The sequence below is a fragment of the Puntigrus tetrazona genome, chromosome 18 (genome assembly GCF_018831695.1).
Source record: "Puntigrus tetrazona isolate hp1 chromosome 18, ASM1883169v1, whole genome shotgun sequence".
Lineage (NCBI taxonomy): Eukaryota > Metazoa > Chordata > Actinopteri > Cypriniformes > Cyprinidae > Puntigrus > Puntigrus tetrazona.
This window is the reverse complement of record NC_056716.1, coordinates 16,536,221-16,554,461: the sequence shown is the minus strand read 5'-3', so window position 1 is coordinate 16,554,461 and position 18,241 is coordinate 16,536,221. Positions and strand designations below refer to the sequence as shown.

The window sequence follows — 18,241 nt, the reverse complement described above, 5'->3', positions numbered from 1 at the left end:
CCTCCTCGCAGGTCAGCGGCCAGTCCTCCTGAAACACCACACAACATCACAACCAGCAGAAAACTACAGATACTTTTAGTTTGCACGCTAAAAGCCTTTTTTATTAAGACCGGATAATGATGTTAATTCATTTTTAGTTATTTGTTTAATTTATGGAATAATTACATTGCTCTAATTATAACATAAATGTTTAATGAGCAACAAAACACCTGTATTATAAATGAATCACACACATATTATAATTAACTTCATCTCACATCTACTCAACTGAGCGAGGATCGACTCCATTCTGGTTTAATTCGATGTGTATTTCGGGCTAAATTCGACAGATTTTTTAGTATAACGCTTCAGTTAATAGTTATAGTTAACTTAATGCAGTCACTAGTCACTTTTTGAACTCACCAGTCCTTGAGAGTGAATAAACTCTTCCAGAGAGCGGATGTTCTTCTTCTCCATCTCAGACCTCAGCGTCGCGTCTGTTGCTAGGAGACCGCTCGGCTTCCTGCGGCGCGCTAGTGCTTCCGGTGCGTGCGGCGCACGCGGGTTTGTTGTGGCGATGTCGGCCGAGGAGAGCAGCGCGCTGAGCGGCCTGAGGATCGCGTCGCACGCCCCGCTGGACGCCGCGCAGCTCGCCGGCCGGAGGAAGTGCTCTCGCTGCGGCGCGTCGCGGATGTTCTTCTGCTACAGCTGCTGCGCGCTGGTCGGCCTGGAGGCGCGGGACGTGCCGAGCGTCGAGGTGACTTCCTGTGTGACCCTGCACCGCCTTCTGATACACGACTATTAGAGGGGCAAAAAACACTACATAGTGACAAAATCATCTTTAATGTTGTCCAAATGAAGTTCTTAGCCATGCATGTTACTAATCAAAAATTAAGGCGTAATATATCCGGCATAAAAAGAAAAAAAAATGATTAAAAACGTCTTCTGCTCAGATAAACCCGAGCTGCTAGTTTTGAGATCCAGGCTCACAGATGGTGTTAGATTAGAACTGAACGAAAAAACGTAACTATTCGGCGTAAAGGCATCGTTTTTTCAGTGTTTCTTCTGTGGAACGCAAAAGGAGATGTTTAGAAGAACGTTCACGCTGCCCTTTATTTAACAGTCAGTTGAAGTAAATGGGGACTGATGCTGTGAAGCTGCGAAGTGACAAAACAAGAATAAGTCTGAAGTATTAGTTATTATCACAGTAGAACTTAAAAACCTCTCCCTGTCAATATGTGGTGCTTTATTTATCATCAGACATGTTTATATTATATAATGCGTCCAAGACGTTATTTATTTTTATTTAAAGTGTGAGAGTTACTAAAGCAGTAACATGCAGTAAACATTAAAACCATTTGTGCTACAAACTAATGCATTTATCATTATTACAATCTAATAAAATTATACGATAAATACCAGTTTGTAAGAAGCGGCTGAAATAACTGGGTTCTCACATCAAACACGATGTGGATAAAGAGAAGCAGAACTCTTCTGAGATTAATTTAAATAGAGCTGTTATGCGTTTCGTTCGTGGATGAGCCCAATTCTTCACAGCTCCTCCAGGAATTTACTGCGTTTTAAGAACGCTGCTTTGAAAGCTCCTGAACCACCGGAGGTTCCCGATGAAAAACTCATTCTTCTCATAGTTTCAGAGAAGCTAAGCGATTCGAGAGCCTCGAGCGCTGTGTTAAAGCTGGTGTCCGCTGTGTCCAGCTGCCGGTGAAGATCGACATCATCAAGCACCCGAACGAAACGGACGGGAAGAGCACCGCGGTCCAGGCCAGGCTTCTGGCCCCGAGACACGTCACCATCTACACCTACCCCTGCATCCCCGAGCTGGACCAGAGCGCAGAGAACGTGAGGAGAAAGAGGACAAACACTCAAATCTGACCAACATTTCAATCTCAAAATCAAAACTTCTCGAGATTTATACGTGTGTCGCTTTCGTTTGGTTACGAAATGCAAATACTAGTTTTTATAAATTGTTTTCAAATTATAAAACATGCGTTCTGTGTGCTACTAGTTTTGCTAATTAAATATCGCTTGTTGTTGTTTCTGATGACAAAACGTCTTGTTTAGAGATCATGTATAAACTGAACAAATCCAACCAATATTTGAATCTCAGAATTGAACAGAAGCAGCCAGTGTTTAAATCTTAAACAAAACTAAATCTCGTAATCGAACAAAACAACTACCGATATTTACCTGAATATCAGCTGAAGCCGTTCACTCAGAACGCATGTTTATCACTTTTTCTGTTTTTTAAAGTTCAGCTCTTAAAAACACGTCTTTATGGCTCATCTCGTGGTTTAAAGCTGAAGGTTTTATTACGAATCAAAGCTTGATATTTAAGACTGCGCTCTTCTTCGGCAGCCCTGACCTATCTCTCCCTGCAGATCGTGCTGGTGTTTCCCGGCCCGGACGCCATGACGGTGGAGGAGCTGTGGGAGCATTTCTCCGGCGGCGGGAAGCCGAGGGTCAAGAGGTTAAAGGTGACGGACGCAGATCCCGAGACGCGCCGCTGCCCGATCCAGAGGGTGGTGTTCATCGACAGCACCTGGAACCAGACCACCAGAATCATCACAGACGAACGTCTTCAAGGTGGGTTTACCTCCAGCTAAACCAGATCTGGAGAGAAACTCATCCTCTGGAAAACTCCATGTTTCTGGCCTCAAATTAAAAAGGTCCGTTTTTGTTGCAATATTAATCGTAGTCTCATCGATCGAGCTCATGCTCCTCAGTTTTTCATCCTTTCGGCCAGATTTACTCAAAAAGTGAATCGGCTCCAGAACGAAACACAACAGCTTTGCTGAAGAACACAAGTTTCTTCCTAGTGTTTGGTAACATAATACTTCATGACTGATTTCTAAGTGATTTCTCGTAGGCTGGTCTTTTTTTACCAAAAAATGGGGAAATTCCCAAAAAGTGCAAGTGTTATTCATTTCTTGGTCAAAATGGCGAGTAAACAACGTTAAAAAATCTAATGGTTGCAAGTGACACATGACTCAGAATCACTAAAAAGAGAAATATGATAAAAAAATAAAATAAAATTTGAATTAGGAATAAATTTTGCGCAGCAGTATCAAAATGAACGATTAATCCCATCCAAAATAAAAGTCTGTGCTGTGTATATTTACAGTATATATAAAGACACACATACTTCATATATTAGTAAAATATTTACATGCAGTTACATTAATATCAGTTTATTCATATAAATGACAAAATAAATATATATAATATATAAACGTAGCACATTTTTCTTCAATTTAAAACTTATTTTGGATGGGATTAATCACGATTAATTGTTTGACAGCAATAAAATGAACTAAAAACACAAATAGATAATTAATAAACTAGGAACATTTCATTGTTGACTCGCTTTTTTGATTGTGTTCTTTGATTGCTTTTGTCACCTTTCCAGTTTGAGTTGAGTTTTTGGCAATTTCTTCTGACCGAACGGACGTTCTTTCTCCACAGCTTTACCGAACGTGGAGCTGAAGAGCAGGAGGACCTGTTTCTGGAGGCATCAGAAAGGCTGTCCGGACACGTACCTGGCCACCATAGAGGCCGTTTACTACTTTCTCAAGGACCTGCACGGCCACTATTTCTCCGAGTATGAGGGAGAATACGACAACCTGCTGTTCTTCTTCTCATTCCTGCATAAACTGATCAACAAAGCCAAGCAGGCGGCTGGGAAAGTGTGAGCGTGTGTGTGTGTGTGTGTGTGTGTGTTTTACTGAATGGACTGGATGCAGCTCGTCTCAGTGAGATACTTTTATTTACAAGTGAAAAGCCGCATGCATTCACTGATTGGCATCTTGTTTTTAAGGCACTTCAGTGTGTAATAAAGCTGTGTGTTAATAATAGGCCTCTCTGATCTTGGCCTGTAAGCTGTCGCAGGTCTTCTTGGCGTCTCCCAGCAGCATGGCCGTGTTGGGCTTATAGAAGATGGGATTGTCCACCGCCGCGTATCCCACACCCAGAGTACGCTTCATCACGATCACCTGCACACACACACACACACACACACACACACACACACGCTGTTCATACTAGGATGGATTTACCTCGTTAATTCGGTGTGATCCGATGCAGATTGAATGCAGTCATATGAGCCTAAAAATGAAGATATGAGGACTAAAACAATTAACACACTTATATTTAAATCATGTGATATTATAGGATTGATATAATTTAGCAATATCACGTGTGCAGGAGAGCTGTTTCCTTAATATATGCTTGATTGCAAATCAAGTAAACAGGAAGTTAATATTGTTACATTTTAGACACAATATTGTCTTTTCTCAGTGAAAATGGTTCTGATTGAGAAAATGACTCGACACACAGCACTGATTCGTTACTGAATGAATCCACATTTTGGAACAAATTGAATGATTCGATGAACTCTTTATAATATTAATGAACTAATCGGTTGAGTGAATGATTCAACGACTCATTAAGACTTGCTGTCAACTACCGGAGTGTTTCATTTAATTTTAAGAGCATCCTATTTTAATATTCATTTAAAAATCTCAAGAGTCTCAAACAGCAAACCAAATCTCCAAAACCAGACGCTCATTTTCAACCTTTGATTCAGTTTACAATTTCAAGCACTTTTTGCAAAACATAACGCAGTTCTTATATAACTAGGATTTGTTCATTTTAACCACTAACTGACCGGTAAGATACTTTTTGATACTGTTATGTGTGATACGATTAATACTATTATCAAGTCAATTATGTATTTCAGTAATTTATCTAATTATTAAAAAATGTTTGCTGCATGGTTAAAACACGATACTCATGGCCTATGTAAAAAAGAAAAAAACATGTATAAGTTGCATTTTATTATTTAATTCAGAAATAGACCTAATGCAGATACAAAGCTTATAACACACACTGTAAACTTATTTTAATTTTCCCGACTCCACAACAAACCCTTTATAAATGACAAGCCAAAGCACATTTATTTAGTCTAAACGTTGGGTCTGTCATCCGACACGAAATCAAATGCTTCTATATTTGTGATGTATTTGAAGACCAAATTGTGAACGATACGCAACACGCACAAATCTATCAGGAATTAATATCCAGTTTTTTTGAACGCAGTGCTTCGTTTTGCATTTTGTGTGCGTCCCTGGATCTGTGTGACGTTTTGAAATGTAAGCAATTTCTTCTTATTTATGCAACGTCTAATCAGTATATTTGTAGTATCTATAAGATGCTCGTCTGGTTTTAACACGGTTATGACTTCCAGGGAGTCCAGCTCTCACCTGTTTGGACTTCCAGACCTCCAGCACGGGCATCCCGGCGATGATGGAGTTGGGGTCCTCCTGAGCGGCCGAGTTGACCGTGTCGTTGGCTCCGATCACGAGCGCCAGGTCGGTCTCTGCAGAACAATCAGAAGGTCTATTAGCCGCTCTCATGCGATGGATCGGGTTTCTCCTCGCTCGACATGCTTATCTGCGCCGGCTAAACAAAAACACGTGCTGCCCCTCGACTCGGAGCGCACAGACGCCAGCCGCTGCTGCACGGCCTCGTGGGATACGTTGCATGTCTAGGCACAATTACATAATCAAAGTGAATTATTACAAAGATCAGAGTCCACATGTGTCCCGACCGCTGCCAAACTAATTTATAGCCATCTGTGGATCACGGGCTCATCCGTCCGACAGATAAGACACGTGTCTCACACCACACTTCACTTATAACTTCTACACCCTACTGAGACAAACTGAGGGGACACTTACTTTCGATTTGATTACAGGGATGTCTCTGCATTCAGTCCCTATATATATATATATATATATATATATATATATATATATATATCATTATATTCTCCTGTTTGACTCTGTTCAGTGCTGTGGTGTTAAAAGCACTATATAAAAGTTATATTATAAATAAAAGTTTGATTGATTGAAAAAGCGACAGGAAAGCATTTATAATGTTTAAAAAGATAATATTTTTAAATAATATTTTTAATTAAATTTTTAAAAAGATTTCTATATCAAATTTTTTTTTTTAAAAGTATGGTTTGCACACAAAAATACTGAGCAGCACAACCGTGTTCAACATCGATAATAATCAGAAATGTTTGTCAAGCAGTAATCAGTATATTATTACGACTTCTGAAGATCATGTGACACTGAAGACTGGAGGAATGACAGAAATTAGAATTACAAAATACAGTAACAGAAGAAATTACGGTAACAAAAGGTTAGTGCGTCTTCTCACAATTCTGACTTTTTGTGTGATACAAAGAATTGTGAGAAATAAAGATAATTTTGAGAATTGCTTTTTTCCTCGCAATTGTTGCTTTACAACTAGCAATAACTAGATTACATCGCATTTCTGACAAAAAAGAAATCACAATAACCATTTTTATTCTTATTTATTACTTATTCTTTATTTCAGTGACAGAAACGGTTCCAAAGAAAAAAAAAAGATATTTCTAATTCTAATAATATTTAGCAATTTGACTATTTTTGATCAACTACATTGATTTGATTTGAAAGAGACTTCTACTCTTTTCAGATGGTTGGTTATTTAATGCATAGCACTTTTGATCTCTGTAAAATAAAATGTAGAAACGGCTGGAATAAGCGCTGCGGCTCTGACCTGGGAAGTCTTCGTTGATCTCGTCCATCTCCAGAACCACGTCGTACGGGACGCCGGCCTCGGCCAGAAGAACGTTGAGCTGACCGGGCATGCGGCCCGCCACCGGGTGAATCCCGAACCTGAGACACACATGTTATCAGCTTTACATCAGAACACGTGGGAGTTTACCCGTCATGCTGTAAATCCTCCATCTGCGTCGCTCTGATGTAAATACTCAGACAATGTTTTACACTTTCCCTCTTTATTTACAGAAGGGCTGCATTTTTACCAGTGTTTTTTTATTAGACACAGATGTGTTTTGTCTTCTTTTTAGCAGAATTATGCTGCTGACCCGCCAAGAGCTTAAGACATTAAAACCTCTGGACGTGGAGTGTGAGAAGCAGGCCTGCCGTTATTTCTGGAGCGTATTACGCGGCAAAAAAGGCTTATCTATCTTAAGTGTTTCCAGTCAAAATATCTTAAAAGTCTTAAATGAAGATGCATGCACTAGATAAGCAAAGTGACATCATCTGAAAGCTGAATAAATACGCTTTCCAGTAATGATGTATTAGGTTGTTAGGGTTGGACAATATTTGGCCGAGTTATAACTATAACAATCTGGAATCTGAGGATCGGAAAAATATTGAGGATATATCCTTTTAAAGTTCTTAGCAATGCATACTACTAATCAAAAATAGAGTTTTGATATATTTACGGCAGGAGATATAATATCTTCATGGAATGTGACCTTTAATTTTTGGCATAAAATAAAAATAAATAATTTTGACCCATACAGTGTATTGTTGTCTGTTTCTACAAATATACCTGAGCTGAGATTATTTTACTAGTAAATATTATAGAATTTGACCTTTTTTTGCAGATGTAAAAATGTGTATGTGTGTGAGAGAGTGAGTGTGTGTGTGAGTGAGTGTGTGTGAGAGTGAGAGTGTTTGTGTGTGTGTGAGTGAGTGTGTGTGTGTGTGAGTATGTATGTGTGTGAGAGAGAGTGAGTGTGTGTGAGAGAGTGTGTGAGAGCGAGTGTGAGAATGTTTGTGTGTGTGTGTGTGAGAGTGAGAGTGTTTGTGTGTGTGTGTGTGTGAGTGAGTGTGTTTGCGTGTGTGTGTGTGTGAGCGAGTGTGAGAGCGAGTGTGTGTGTGTGTGTGTGTGTGTGTGTGTGTGTATATCTGACCTCACAGTCTTGCCCTGTTCTCTCAACATCTTCACCATGTCAGCGATGGGATACTGAGCCTTGGCCGCACACAGACCCCAGCCTGCGCAGACACACACACACACACACACACAGGGGTTATTAATCTTGTGTGTTTTCTGAGAATCTCAGGCTCTGTGAGGTCAGTGAGGAATCCCCTAAACTCCGTGCCTCAAGATCCACATTTGCTTCATGTTTGCTCTATTATCTGGAGGAGCGTGCAGAACGGTGTCATCGGCTGACTTCCAGGGAAATCCGTTTGATTGCGCTCAGATTGCAGAGTTTCCTGAACTCCAGATGTCTCTCTACAGGACGATCGCGTGTGGAGAGCAGACACACACACACACACACACACACACACGTGTTCGGAGGCTGTCCTCTCGGGAAGACTGCTCTACTAAGGTCTGATTTCACACTGAAGTACAAACACTGCTTGAAAACAAGAGACTTGATTAAACTGCTTAGAGGCACAAACGCTCTAACTAATATGCATCATGTGCTTCACATCAGTAATAATTACTTTGTTGTGACAACAACTTGGTGAAAATAGATTTGGTAACGCTTGATATGAGCACACGTCTAAAGGCTGATAGCAGTATATATCCAGATTGAGGACTCATAGAGGCATAACTACTACCAGCACGTCTCATCGGGATGATGTTTATATACACGTAAACTAAAACTAAACCCCATCGTCCAGCTCTGGACATTAACGTTTTGATTCTCTGTGTAGCTGCTTTGAAAGCATGTGTATTAAGAAAAAACACATTAAACAGACAGACTGCTTTGTGGTTGATGCTTCGTCTGGTGTTTCTGCAGGTGTGTCTGGAACACAGCAGGAGAACAGATGTGTGTGTGTGTGTGTGTGTGTGTGTGTGTGAGAGAGAGAGAGAGAGACTCTTTCACACACACACATCCTTTGACAAACACTGACCTCTTGTGTTCAAAGAGCAACATTTTTTTTTAAATGTATTCTGTGATTTTGTCTTTGAATAATGAATAATAACTTAATTTATAGTTAAATCTCAAACACAGCTATGTCAGATTGTGTAAACGACTTATATTGTGTGTGTGTGTGTGTGTGTGTGTGTGTGTGTGTGTGTCTCACCAGGTGTTATGATGATGCTGTTGGCCTCTCTGATCATCTCGATGGACTGCTCCACGTTGACCTCGGTGTGTGTGCCGGTGATCTCCATGGGCTTCCCGCCGGCGGTGGACGAGGTTCCGTATCCTCCCAGGATGACGTTGGGCAGCGAGCGGTTCATGGCCTGCAGAAGAACGGACGTCAGCTGAGCGGTCATCTGTGGCTATCGGCACGGCTAGCGGTCACTCACCACACACATGATGTAGGACAGGATGGCACCGGACGAGCCGATCAGAGCGCCCACGATGGTCATCAGGTTATTGTCCAGCAGGAATCCCTCGGCACACAGCGCCCATCCGGAGTAACTGTTCAACACCGTGATCACCACCGGCATATCAGCTCCTCCGATGGCGGCGGTGAGCGTCACACCCTGCACACACACACACACACACACACACACACACACACACACACACACATCAGTCAAGAATGTTTCACTCCACACAAGAACAGTAATTCATTGATAAAAGCAGAGTGGTTTAGGGTGTTTGGGAGTATTTTGAGGTTTTTGGGAGTATTTTGAGGTGTTTGGGATGTTTTGGGGTGTTGGGGGTGTTTTAGGGTGTTTGGGAGTATTTTGAGGTGTTTGGGAGTATTGTGTGGTGTTTAGGATGTTTTGGGGTGTTGGGGGTGTGAGGTGGAGCTCACCATGACGGTGGAGAGGCCGGAGACGCCTAGCAAGCAGCCCATGCCTGTGTTAAAGCTGTCACTCATCATAAAGGGCACCATCCCGAGCACCGACGCTGCCATCAGACCCGCGTTTAACATGTGACGACCTGGCAGCAGCAGAGGAGCCGAGTCCAATAAACCTGAACACACACACACACACACACACACACAGGAGTGTCATGATGTGTGTGAGAACACGTTCAGGCTAATTAAAATAGGTTCACTACTATATGTTTTAAATAAAGTGATGTTACTGATTACATTGGATTATTTTCCTAAAAGTTTTCAACTGTTGATCATTTTGAAATGTTTGAAGCAGACAGTATAATTCAGACTTTCAAAAGCCTTCATCATTTGAATTAAGATTCACAGCCACCACACAACCAGACTTACTTTGATATAACTCCAAGGATAAATACACATTGAAAACTATAACAAGATATGGTTTATTATCTATAATACTGTTTTTAAACTACATTTTTTGTATACTAATATTTAATAAATGAAACATTAATATCTAATATTTTAGGGCAGTCACTGCAATTTATGAAAGAAATTAATTAAATCTGCGTGCATTTGTGAAAATAATCACATTTAACCTGTTTTCTTTAACATTTTTATAACTGCAATTTAATTACTAATTACAATTTTTTTTCTCAGTAACTGTAACAGATTAGTTACATTTATGTTAGTTTTTTTATTTTAAGTTGTCCTTGTTACATTACTATTATAATAAGTAACCCTAACCATACAGAGAGTGCATGTAGTTACTTAATATTACACAGTATCTTATTTAGTTTGATTCCTCAGTAACACTGGCAGTAAATGATGAATAAAATCACTGAGAAACCTCTGTTTTCTTTCAACAAATCCACCTTGTAACTTTCCGTAGGCGACCAGAGAGCCGCTGAAGGTCACTCCTCCGATGTAGGTGCCCAGATAGGCCACGATCTTCAGCACGCCGGCGGCCGGGTGAGTGTCCAGGTGCGGCTGCTCGATCATGAACTCGGCGACGCAGGTCAGAACCGCAGCCAGACCCACCAGACTGTGGAACGCAGCCACCAGCTGAGGCAGGTCCGAGATCTCGATGCGCTTGGCGATGGTCAGACCTGAGGAGGTCAGAAAACACACGAGGTCGCCCCGGACCGATTTACTCAACATCTGAGACGCCGCAGACTCCGCTATTTTGCTCTTTCTCTTTACGTTTGCACGCTAAACGTGATGCATTTGATAGCTTTTTTGCTTCGGACACCCCTCAGAAGAAGCAGAAGAACGACTCAAACACAAGATTCCTGTGAATCTGAGCCAGAGACGGAAGAAAATGTAACACGGGCCTGACAGCGCATCCGAACACACACAGGAACAGATTTAGTGAAAGTCATTCTTTGACATTGAATGCGGGATTTAAACATATTTTCCCACTCCTTTGCTCATTGCAAGAAAATAATACATTTTAAAATACTTGACATTTTTTTCTTTAAGACTTTAAAGACTTAATTGCTTTAGTTTTTTTGATAGATGCATTGAAGCTGAAACAAATTTATCATTTGAAAAATGTCAGCTTTATCTTATGAATGACTGGACAAGTGAGATTTTATTCATATTTTTAAAACTCTGCGTCATCGGTTGTGACCCTGGAGCAGAAAACCAGTCGTAAGTGAATTTGTGAAACTGAGATTTATATAAATCATCTGAAGCTGAACGAATCATCTCTCCACTGATGTCTGCTTTGATAATATCTGTCTGAGATACAACTATTTAAAAATCTGAAATCTGAGGGAACAAAAAAATCTCAATATTGAGAAAATCATCTATAAAGTTGTCCAAATGAAGTTGTTAGCAATGCATAGTACAAATCAAAAATGAAGTTTTGATATTTTTACGGTTGCAAATTACGGTGTGATCTGTGCTGCTGATGAGTCATATATTGGATCATATTAAGGCTTTGTGCATCAGCTGATCTGTTTTCATGGCACGGGTCTGTGTAACACTAAGCTTCGTGAGTCTGAGCGGCTCTTACCCAGAGTTCCTCCGGTGGCCATGGCCAGAGACATCTGTGACAGGAGCTCAGGAGAGGGCTTCAGAGCGCCCAGAGTAGCAGCGATTCCTCCAGCCACCCCGATCATCCCCAGAGCATTCCCCAGACGACTGGTGCCTTGAGCGGAGAGACCGGCCAGAGCCCCCACACAACACACACCGGAGCCCAGGTACATCATCTACACACACACACACACACACACACACACACACACACACACACACACACACACACACACAGAGTCAGAGCCCAGGTACATCATCCACACACACACACACACACACACTCTAATTATAGTGTCATATGACTCACACACACACACCTGCTCGATGCTGTATCCTCCGGCCACAGACGCCCCGTATCCGCCCACAAACGCCAGGCCGGGCAGAGAGTAGAGATAGTTGTGCTCCGGAGGATCTGTGGGCCTCTTAAACATGTCCAGCATCCTCTGCGTGATCAGAAACCCACCTGAAGAGCAGAGTCACTAAATGACCTTCACTGACACTCCCGCTGTTTCTGTCACACACAGCAGTATTTGAATGCTGTGTGTCATGAAGGTTAATGTCGGCTCTGACCTGCGATGTTGATGGAGGACACAAACGCAGCGAGCAGCGCCAGAGATTCAGGGACAGATGAAGGTGTGAGACCTCCACCCATCAGCACCAGCCCCCCCACCGCCGTCAGACCTGCACACACACACACACACATCAGCACACACACACACACATCAGCACACACACACATCAGCATACACACACACACACACACCAGCACACACACATCAGCACACACACACACACACACACACCAGCACACACACATCAGCACACACACACACCAGCACACACACAACAGCACACACACACACTCACTTCAAGTGTGTCTGCTCTCACCTGAGATGGCGTTGGTCACTGACATCAGCGGCGAGTGCAGCGCCGGGGTCACGCCCCACACCGTGTGATATCCCACAATTCCTGCGAGGCCAAAGGTCGTCACCATCTGAGTGAAGGCAGCGTTAGGAGAGGCGATACCCAAACCCAGCACGGTCGAGAGACCTTCACAACAGCACAGAGAGAGAGTTACTCCATTTTTTTTTCCTTAGTCACTCGTTAATTAAATCAATTAATTAAAAAATGTAATTCATATTTAATAGTTTCATTCAAAATATTCAAACAGGTGCTTTTGCAGTTAATTGTGAATATATTTGTTTTGTCATAAATTAAATCTTCATTTTATCTTCAATTCATTCATTAGTTTGTTCATGCATTCATTCATTGATCTTTCAGTAATGTGTTCAGTGGTTGGTTTGGTGTCTGACCTGCGGTGTAGACTCCCGCTGATGTCATGGTGCGTCTGAAAGGAGAGATTTCGGCCTGTTTCTCAGCCTCCAGCTCAGCGACGGTCTTGTGTTTAGCGGGAGCCGGCGGCGGAGTGGTTTTCGGCAGCGGCGCGGGGAAAATATTCTTACCTTCCTGCAAACAGGGAAATAAAACATGAACACATGCACACAAGCAAACTGAAGACAAACATAAAGAGTCGATCTGGGCTGGGTCACCTTCATCACCATCGTCCCTCGGATCACGTGATCCAGCGTCCCGTAGTCGAAGTCGTCGCAGGGCTGGAAGTGGAAGAACTCTTTGTCGGGGCTGATGGCCTTCAGCAGCTTGAGGATGTTGTTGGAGTAGAGCGAGCTGGCCTGGGTGGGCATACGGCTGGGCAGATCCGTGAAGCCGATGTGTGTCACGCCCTGATGGACGTACACTTCTCCGGGTCTGGTGGTCTCGATGTTCCCTCCCGCCTCCGCCGCCAGGTCCACCACCACAGAGCCGTCCCGCATACTCTCCACCATCTCACGCTTGATCAGCAGCGGAGCACGCTTCCCTGAACACACACACAGAGACAGAGACACAGAGACAGAGACACAGAAACAGAGACACAGACACAGAGACAGAGACACACACACAGAGAGACAGAGAGACACACACAGAGACACACACACACAGAGACAGAGAGACATAGAGACACACAGAGAGACAAAGACACGCAGACAGAGACACACACACAGAGTCAGCGAGACACACACACACACAGAGACATACAGGGAGAGACAGAGAGACACACACACACAGAGACAGATTAGACAGATCTAATCTACTAGAAAAGCAAAATGTCAGAAGATAAGTACTCTTGTTTTCAGAGAAACTGATCAAGATGATTTGAACAAGAACAGATATTAATTAAAACTTAATTAATTCAAAGAAAAAAATGTCATTAACCACTGGGAGATATTAGTTCTTGTTTCAATCATAAATTCACTTCATTTTGTTCAGTTTGTATCAGAAAACGAGTTCATTTTGCATCTGCAGTAAACGTATCTTGATTTAAGGATGTTTAAATGTTTGTATTGAAGACAAAACACAAACACAGAGGAAGAGGTTCATCACCTGCAGTGCATGCAACATATCATAACGTCATATTTCTGCTCTGATTGAAACCTGCAGAACTCTTGATGAGACACATAAACAATAAGAAATGAAGCGTTCACCAGGAATCAGAGCCGTGCTGATGACGATGTCCACGTCCTTGCACTGTTTGGAGAACAGACTCATCTCGGCCTCCAGGAACTCTTTAGACATCTCTTTAGCGTATCCTCCGACTCCTTCACCCGACTCAGCGATGTTTATCTCCAGCGGCTCAGCTCCGAACGACTTGAACTGCTCCAGCGCCGCCGGTCTAGTGAAACACACACACACACACACAGTAAACACACACACACAGACACACACACACAGACACACACAGTCAGAGCCTCTTGGGTCTGAGCTCAGGTTCAGACAGAACGAAGCGCCTGGGTCACACACACACACACACACACACACACACACACCTGGTGTCGAATCCTCTGACGATGGCACCCATTGATTTAGCCGCTCCAGCCGCAGCCAGACCCGCCACACCACCACCAATAACCAGCACCCACACACACACACACACACACACAGAGAGCTCGGTTAGTAGTGTTTACTCAATCTGAACCTCATTTGTAAGTCGTTTTGGATAAAAGCATCTGACTAAATGTAAAAATAAATACAAGGACAAAATTGGGTTTTATTAATATAATAACATTTAAACTTCTACTAATACTACAATCTGTGCTAGTAAAATATTAATAAAAATAAAATACTATTAAAAGTATAATTAAAAGTATTCTAATCACAGTAGGATGTATTATGTCCCAGACTAAAGATGTTTCAGATGAAAGAAACTGATTGACTCAAGATGAACACCACTATATAACAACTACTTCCCCTCCTTGAACTACTTTAACCCCGGGTTAGTCTCAGCCCTGTCTGGAAAATCAGAACACAATGGCTGTAAATCTGAATTTTGCATTTTAAGGCTTTTTGAGGACCCTGAAAAGTGATAAAAAGTTCCTGAGACACAAAGTTACTAACACTAGATTTGATTGGAGTCATTTTATTTACCACTGAAATACTGTTATAGTTTTTATTTTCATTTCCTGGCATCATGTTCATTTTAGTTCAGTTTTCTGGTTTTTTTTTTTTGCCATTTATGAATATATCTAAAGGGTTTTTTTATTATCATCATCAAATTAAACAAAATTAAAATGAGACATTTTGCCTTGGAATTAAAAAAAATCTATTTAATTTAATGAACATGTATTTTATTTAAAGCAATTTATTATTATTTTTTTTTTTAAAGGTTTAGTTTTATGTAACTATAATAATCCTGTTATGTACCTTCGCCGGAGGAACTTTTCCTGCCGCGGTGATCTGTCCCGTGAAGAACCTCCCGAAGTGATTAGCTGCAAGAACCACTGCCTTATACCTGCAGAGCAGAACATTATGAATGAGATTACAGAGATCTGTCACACACACACACACACACACACACACGCACACGCACGCACGCACGCACACACACACACACACACACACACACACACACACACACACGCACGCACGCACGCACGCACACACACACACACCCCGTCTCACCCTGCGATGTTGGCCATGGAGCTGAGGGCGTCGTATCCCTGTGCGATGGTGACCCGGGGCACCTGGTCCATGGCCAGCACCGTACACTGCTGTCTGCTCAGTCTGTCCATCAGCTCGGGGTTCTGCGCCGGGTAGATGAAGCTGACCAGCGTGGATCCGGGCTTCAGGAGGTCAGCCTCGTGTATCCTCAGACCCTCGTTCAACACCGGCCCTCGGACCTGGACACACACCACTACACTCACTCTTCACACTGTGATTGGGCCACAGATGATCACATGACTGGTAGTCAATAAATAAAACATTCATATGCAGTCAGTGACATTTAAAACACATTATGGATTGATATCATGCTTCATTTTTATATATATATATATTTATTATATATAGACTCTGAATAATGCACAGCAGTGAATCTGAAAGTCTTATCAGTTGAACTCCTCAAATATTTTTCTTTAATTTGAGATTTTTTGTTAATATTTCAATAATTTAACAACGCATTCTCTAGTTTATGCTTCTCTGATGTTGGTTATTTATTACAAGACATGCAGCATATTTACTCCTATTTTAGTATGTTTTATCTTGATTCCTTTTAATATCATGTGTATTATTGTTAAAACTAATTACTAGCATTTTTCCGCTATACAGAATTATTTATTCAAGTATTGTGTTTAATGCACTGCATTTTTATTATGCTTTAAATGTAGCAATGCATCGCGTTTTTCAGCATTTTCTCATAAACACCATGTTTTATTTTTAAAACAGGTAGATCTGTAAAATCATGTTTAAAGAGATGGGTTTTATACAGCAGACATGTTCGTCACCTTCAGGACCAGATCTGATCCAAAGGCTCCCTTGGTGTCGGTGATCTGGGCTCCGGCGGCTCGGTACTGATCATCAGAGAACTTGGCCTCGCGTCCGGCGCCGGACTCCACCTGCACCCTGAAGCCCTGCTTGACCAGCATCTCCACGCCCGCGGGCGACACGGCCACCCGCCGCTCGTTCTGATAGATCTCCTTAGGAACGCCCACCAGCACATCTTTATATCTCACACCTGACACACACACACACACACACAGACGGGAAGAAAATGTCTACAGCAGGGACATCCACAGCTAAAACAAGTCTACTAACTCTAACCTAAACCATAACCACTAATTCATATATAAGGCTCTATAAAGCTGTTTTCTATGGAAGTATATTAATTAAAAAAACATAATTGTTGTGACTGTCTTTTCTTCTCTGTTCACCTCTGAATTGTGAGATATTGCCTTAAAATCGAGAGATGTAAACTCAGAATGGCGATGAACTCAAAAGTGTGTGACATAAACTCAAAATTGCATGATATGACTTCAGAATCACAATTGCGATAAATACAGGATTGCGGAATATAAACTCAAAGATGCGACATAAAACTCAGAATTGCAAGACGTAAAACTATAATTAAAATCAGAATTGCGACATAAACTCACTGCATGATGCAAACAGAATTCTAAAATATAAATTGTGAGAACTGCAATAAACATAAATGTACTCAGAACTATGAGACAAAACTTTGAATTCTGAGAAAAAAATGTAGCAGTTCTATTCTATAGTTTTCTGTGCCGTATGTAGCTCCCACAATGCTCTTTTCCATGTTTTACACCTCTTTGATAATACAGCGGTGGGAACACACACACACACACACACACACACACACACACACAGATACACACACACACACACACACACACACACACACACACACACACACACACACACACACACACACACAGGCGGCGGTGTTCGGGGCTGCTCAGCGTCACGGATCAGCTAACACATTTCTATCCATAATTGGCATCACTATATCCAATCAGAGCGAGGCAGCAGATGTTATTAGAAGCTCATTGGCAGAGATCCAGCGGCAGAGTCGCACAAACAGAAACTAAAGGGAAGTGACATGCAATGATAAGGACACTTCACGAGGACACTGAGAGCGAAAGATCATCTCGAGTTCACCTTTAACTGACCTCGCTTATCTCCACCTCAGAACGGTTCTCTCTCATGTGACACCTCACTCGACGCTTTCAGCTGAAATAAAAGCTTGCTTTGACCTCGAGTTATAGATCTGACCTTTATGAGCCTGCTGATCGAACAGAACGGGGAAGGTCTGGAAGAGTCTTCTCCCCGGCCGCTGAAGAGAGCAGCATGTCACGCAGCGCAGCAGACACGCCATGAATCAGACGTCTGAGGAACAAAACACAGTCTCACACACACACACACACACCCTCGCCGTCAGACGCAGACACACATGTTCCAGCAGAAGAGCGGCCGGCCGAAGACACCTGCTGCTCTCGGACCACAACGCGAGATCACTGACCGGTGACGAGAGAGCAGGGAGACATGCCAACACACACACTCACACACACACTCACACACACACTAACACACACACACTAACACACACACACACACACACTAACACACACACTCACACACACTCACACTAACACTCACACACACACACTAACACACACTCACATACTAACACTCACACTAACACACTAACACTCACACACACACACTCACACACTAACACTCAC

General features: G+C 42.2%; 2 protein-coding genes across 3 annotated transcripts; one reads left to right on the top strand and one right to left on the bottom strand.

The window, feature by feature from the left end:
* Window positions 1–439: 439 nt before the first annotated feature.
* dtwd1 (DTW domain containing 1) lies at window positions 440–3,849 on the top strand. 2 transcript variants are annotated; one of them, XM_043216897.1, is made up of 4 exons: window positions 440–736; window positions 1,696–1,839; window positions 2,379–2,583; window positions 3,463–3,849. In XM_043216897.1, the coding sequence occupies exons 1-4, from the start codon at window positions 440–442 to the stop codon at window positions 3,687–3,689; spliced, it is 873 nt and encodes a 290-aa protein (XP_043072832.1). In that variant the 3' UTR covers window positions 3,690–3,849. The 2 variants fall into 2 exon arrangements, with proteins under 2 accessions (XP_043072832.1, XP_043072833.1); XM_043216898.1 differs by lacking the exon at window positions 1,696–1,839.
* Window positions 3,745–18,003, bottom strand: LOC122323202 (NAD(P) transhydrogenase, mitochondrial-like). Its single transcript, XM_043216893.1, has 20 exons — window positions 17,772–18,003; window positions 16,484–16,713; window positions 15,663–15,880; window positions 15,405–15,492; window positions 14,531–14,619; window positions 14,189–14,376; window positions 13,199–13,524; window positions 12,962–13,115; window positions 12,537–12,698; window positions 12,219–12,329; window positions 11,966–12,111; window positions 11,626–11,821; window positions 10,481–10,714; window positions 9,585–9,745; window positions 9,127–9,306; window positions 8,901–9,060; window positions 7,775–7,856; window positions 6,607–6,725; window positions 5,259–5,374; window positions 3,745–3,989 (listed from the first exon to the last, which is right to left on the bottom strand). Exons 1-20 carry the CDS (start codon window positions 17,872–17,874, stop codon window positions 3,843–3,845), a joined length of 3,210 nt encoding a protein of 1,069 aa, XP_043072828.1. The 5' UTR covers window positions 17,875–18,003; the 3' UTR covers window positions 3,745–3,842.
* Between the last annotated feature and the right edge of the window lie 238 nt (window positions 18,004–18,241).

Excerpts from the sequence above, each read along its gene's own strand:
- dtwd1 (XM_043216897.1), top strand. The coding sequence starts at position 440 with ATGTTCTTCTTCTCCATCTCAGACCTCAGCGTCGCGTCTGTTGCTAGG. Across the intron at positions 1,840-2,378 it reads TGGACCAGAGCGCAGAGAAC|ATCGTGCTGGTGTTTCCCGG; the intron begins GTGAGGAGAAAG and ends CTCTCCCTGCAG. Across the intron at positions 2,584-3,462 it reads CACAGACGAACGTCTTCAAG|CTTTACCGAACGTGGAGCTG; the intron begins GTGGGTTTACCT and ends CTTTCTCCACAG.
- LOC122323202 (XM_043216893.1), bottom strand. The coding sequence starts at position 17,874 with ATGGCGTGTCTGCTGCGCTGCGTGACATGCTGCTCTCTTCAGCGGCCG. Across the intron at positions 12,330-12,536 it reads AGTGACCAACGCCATCTCAG|GTCTGACGGCGGTGGGGGGG; the intron begins GTGAGAGCAGAC and ends GTGTGTGTGCAG. Across the intron at positions 12,112-12,218 it reads GTCCTCCATCAACATCGCAG|GTGGGTTTCTGATCACGCAG; the intron begins GTCAGAGCCGAC and ends TCTGCTCTTCAG.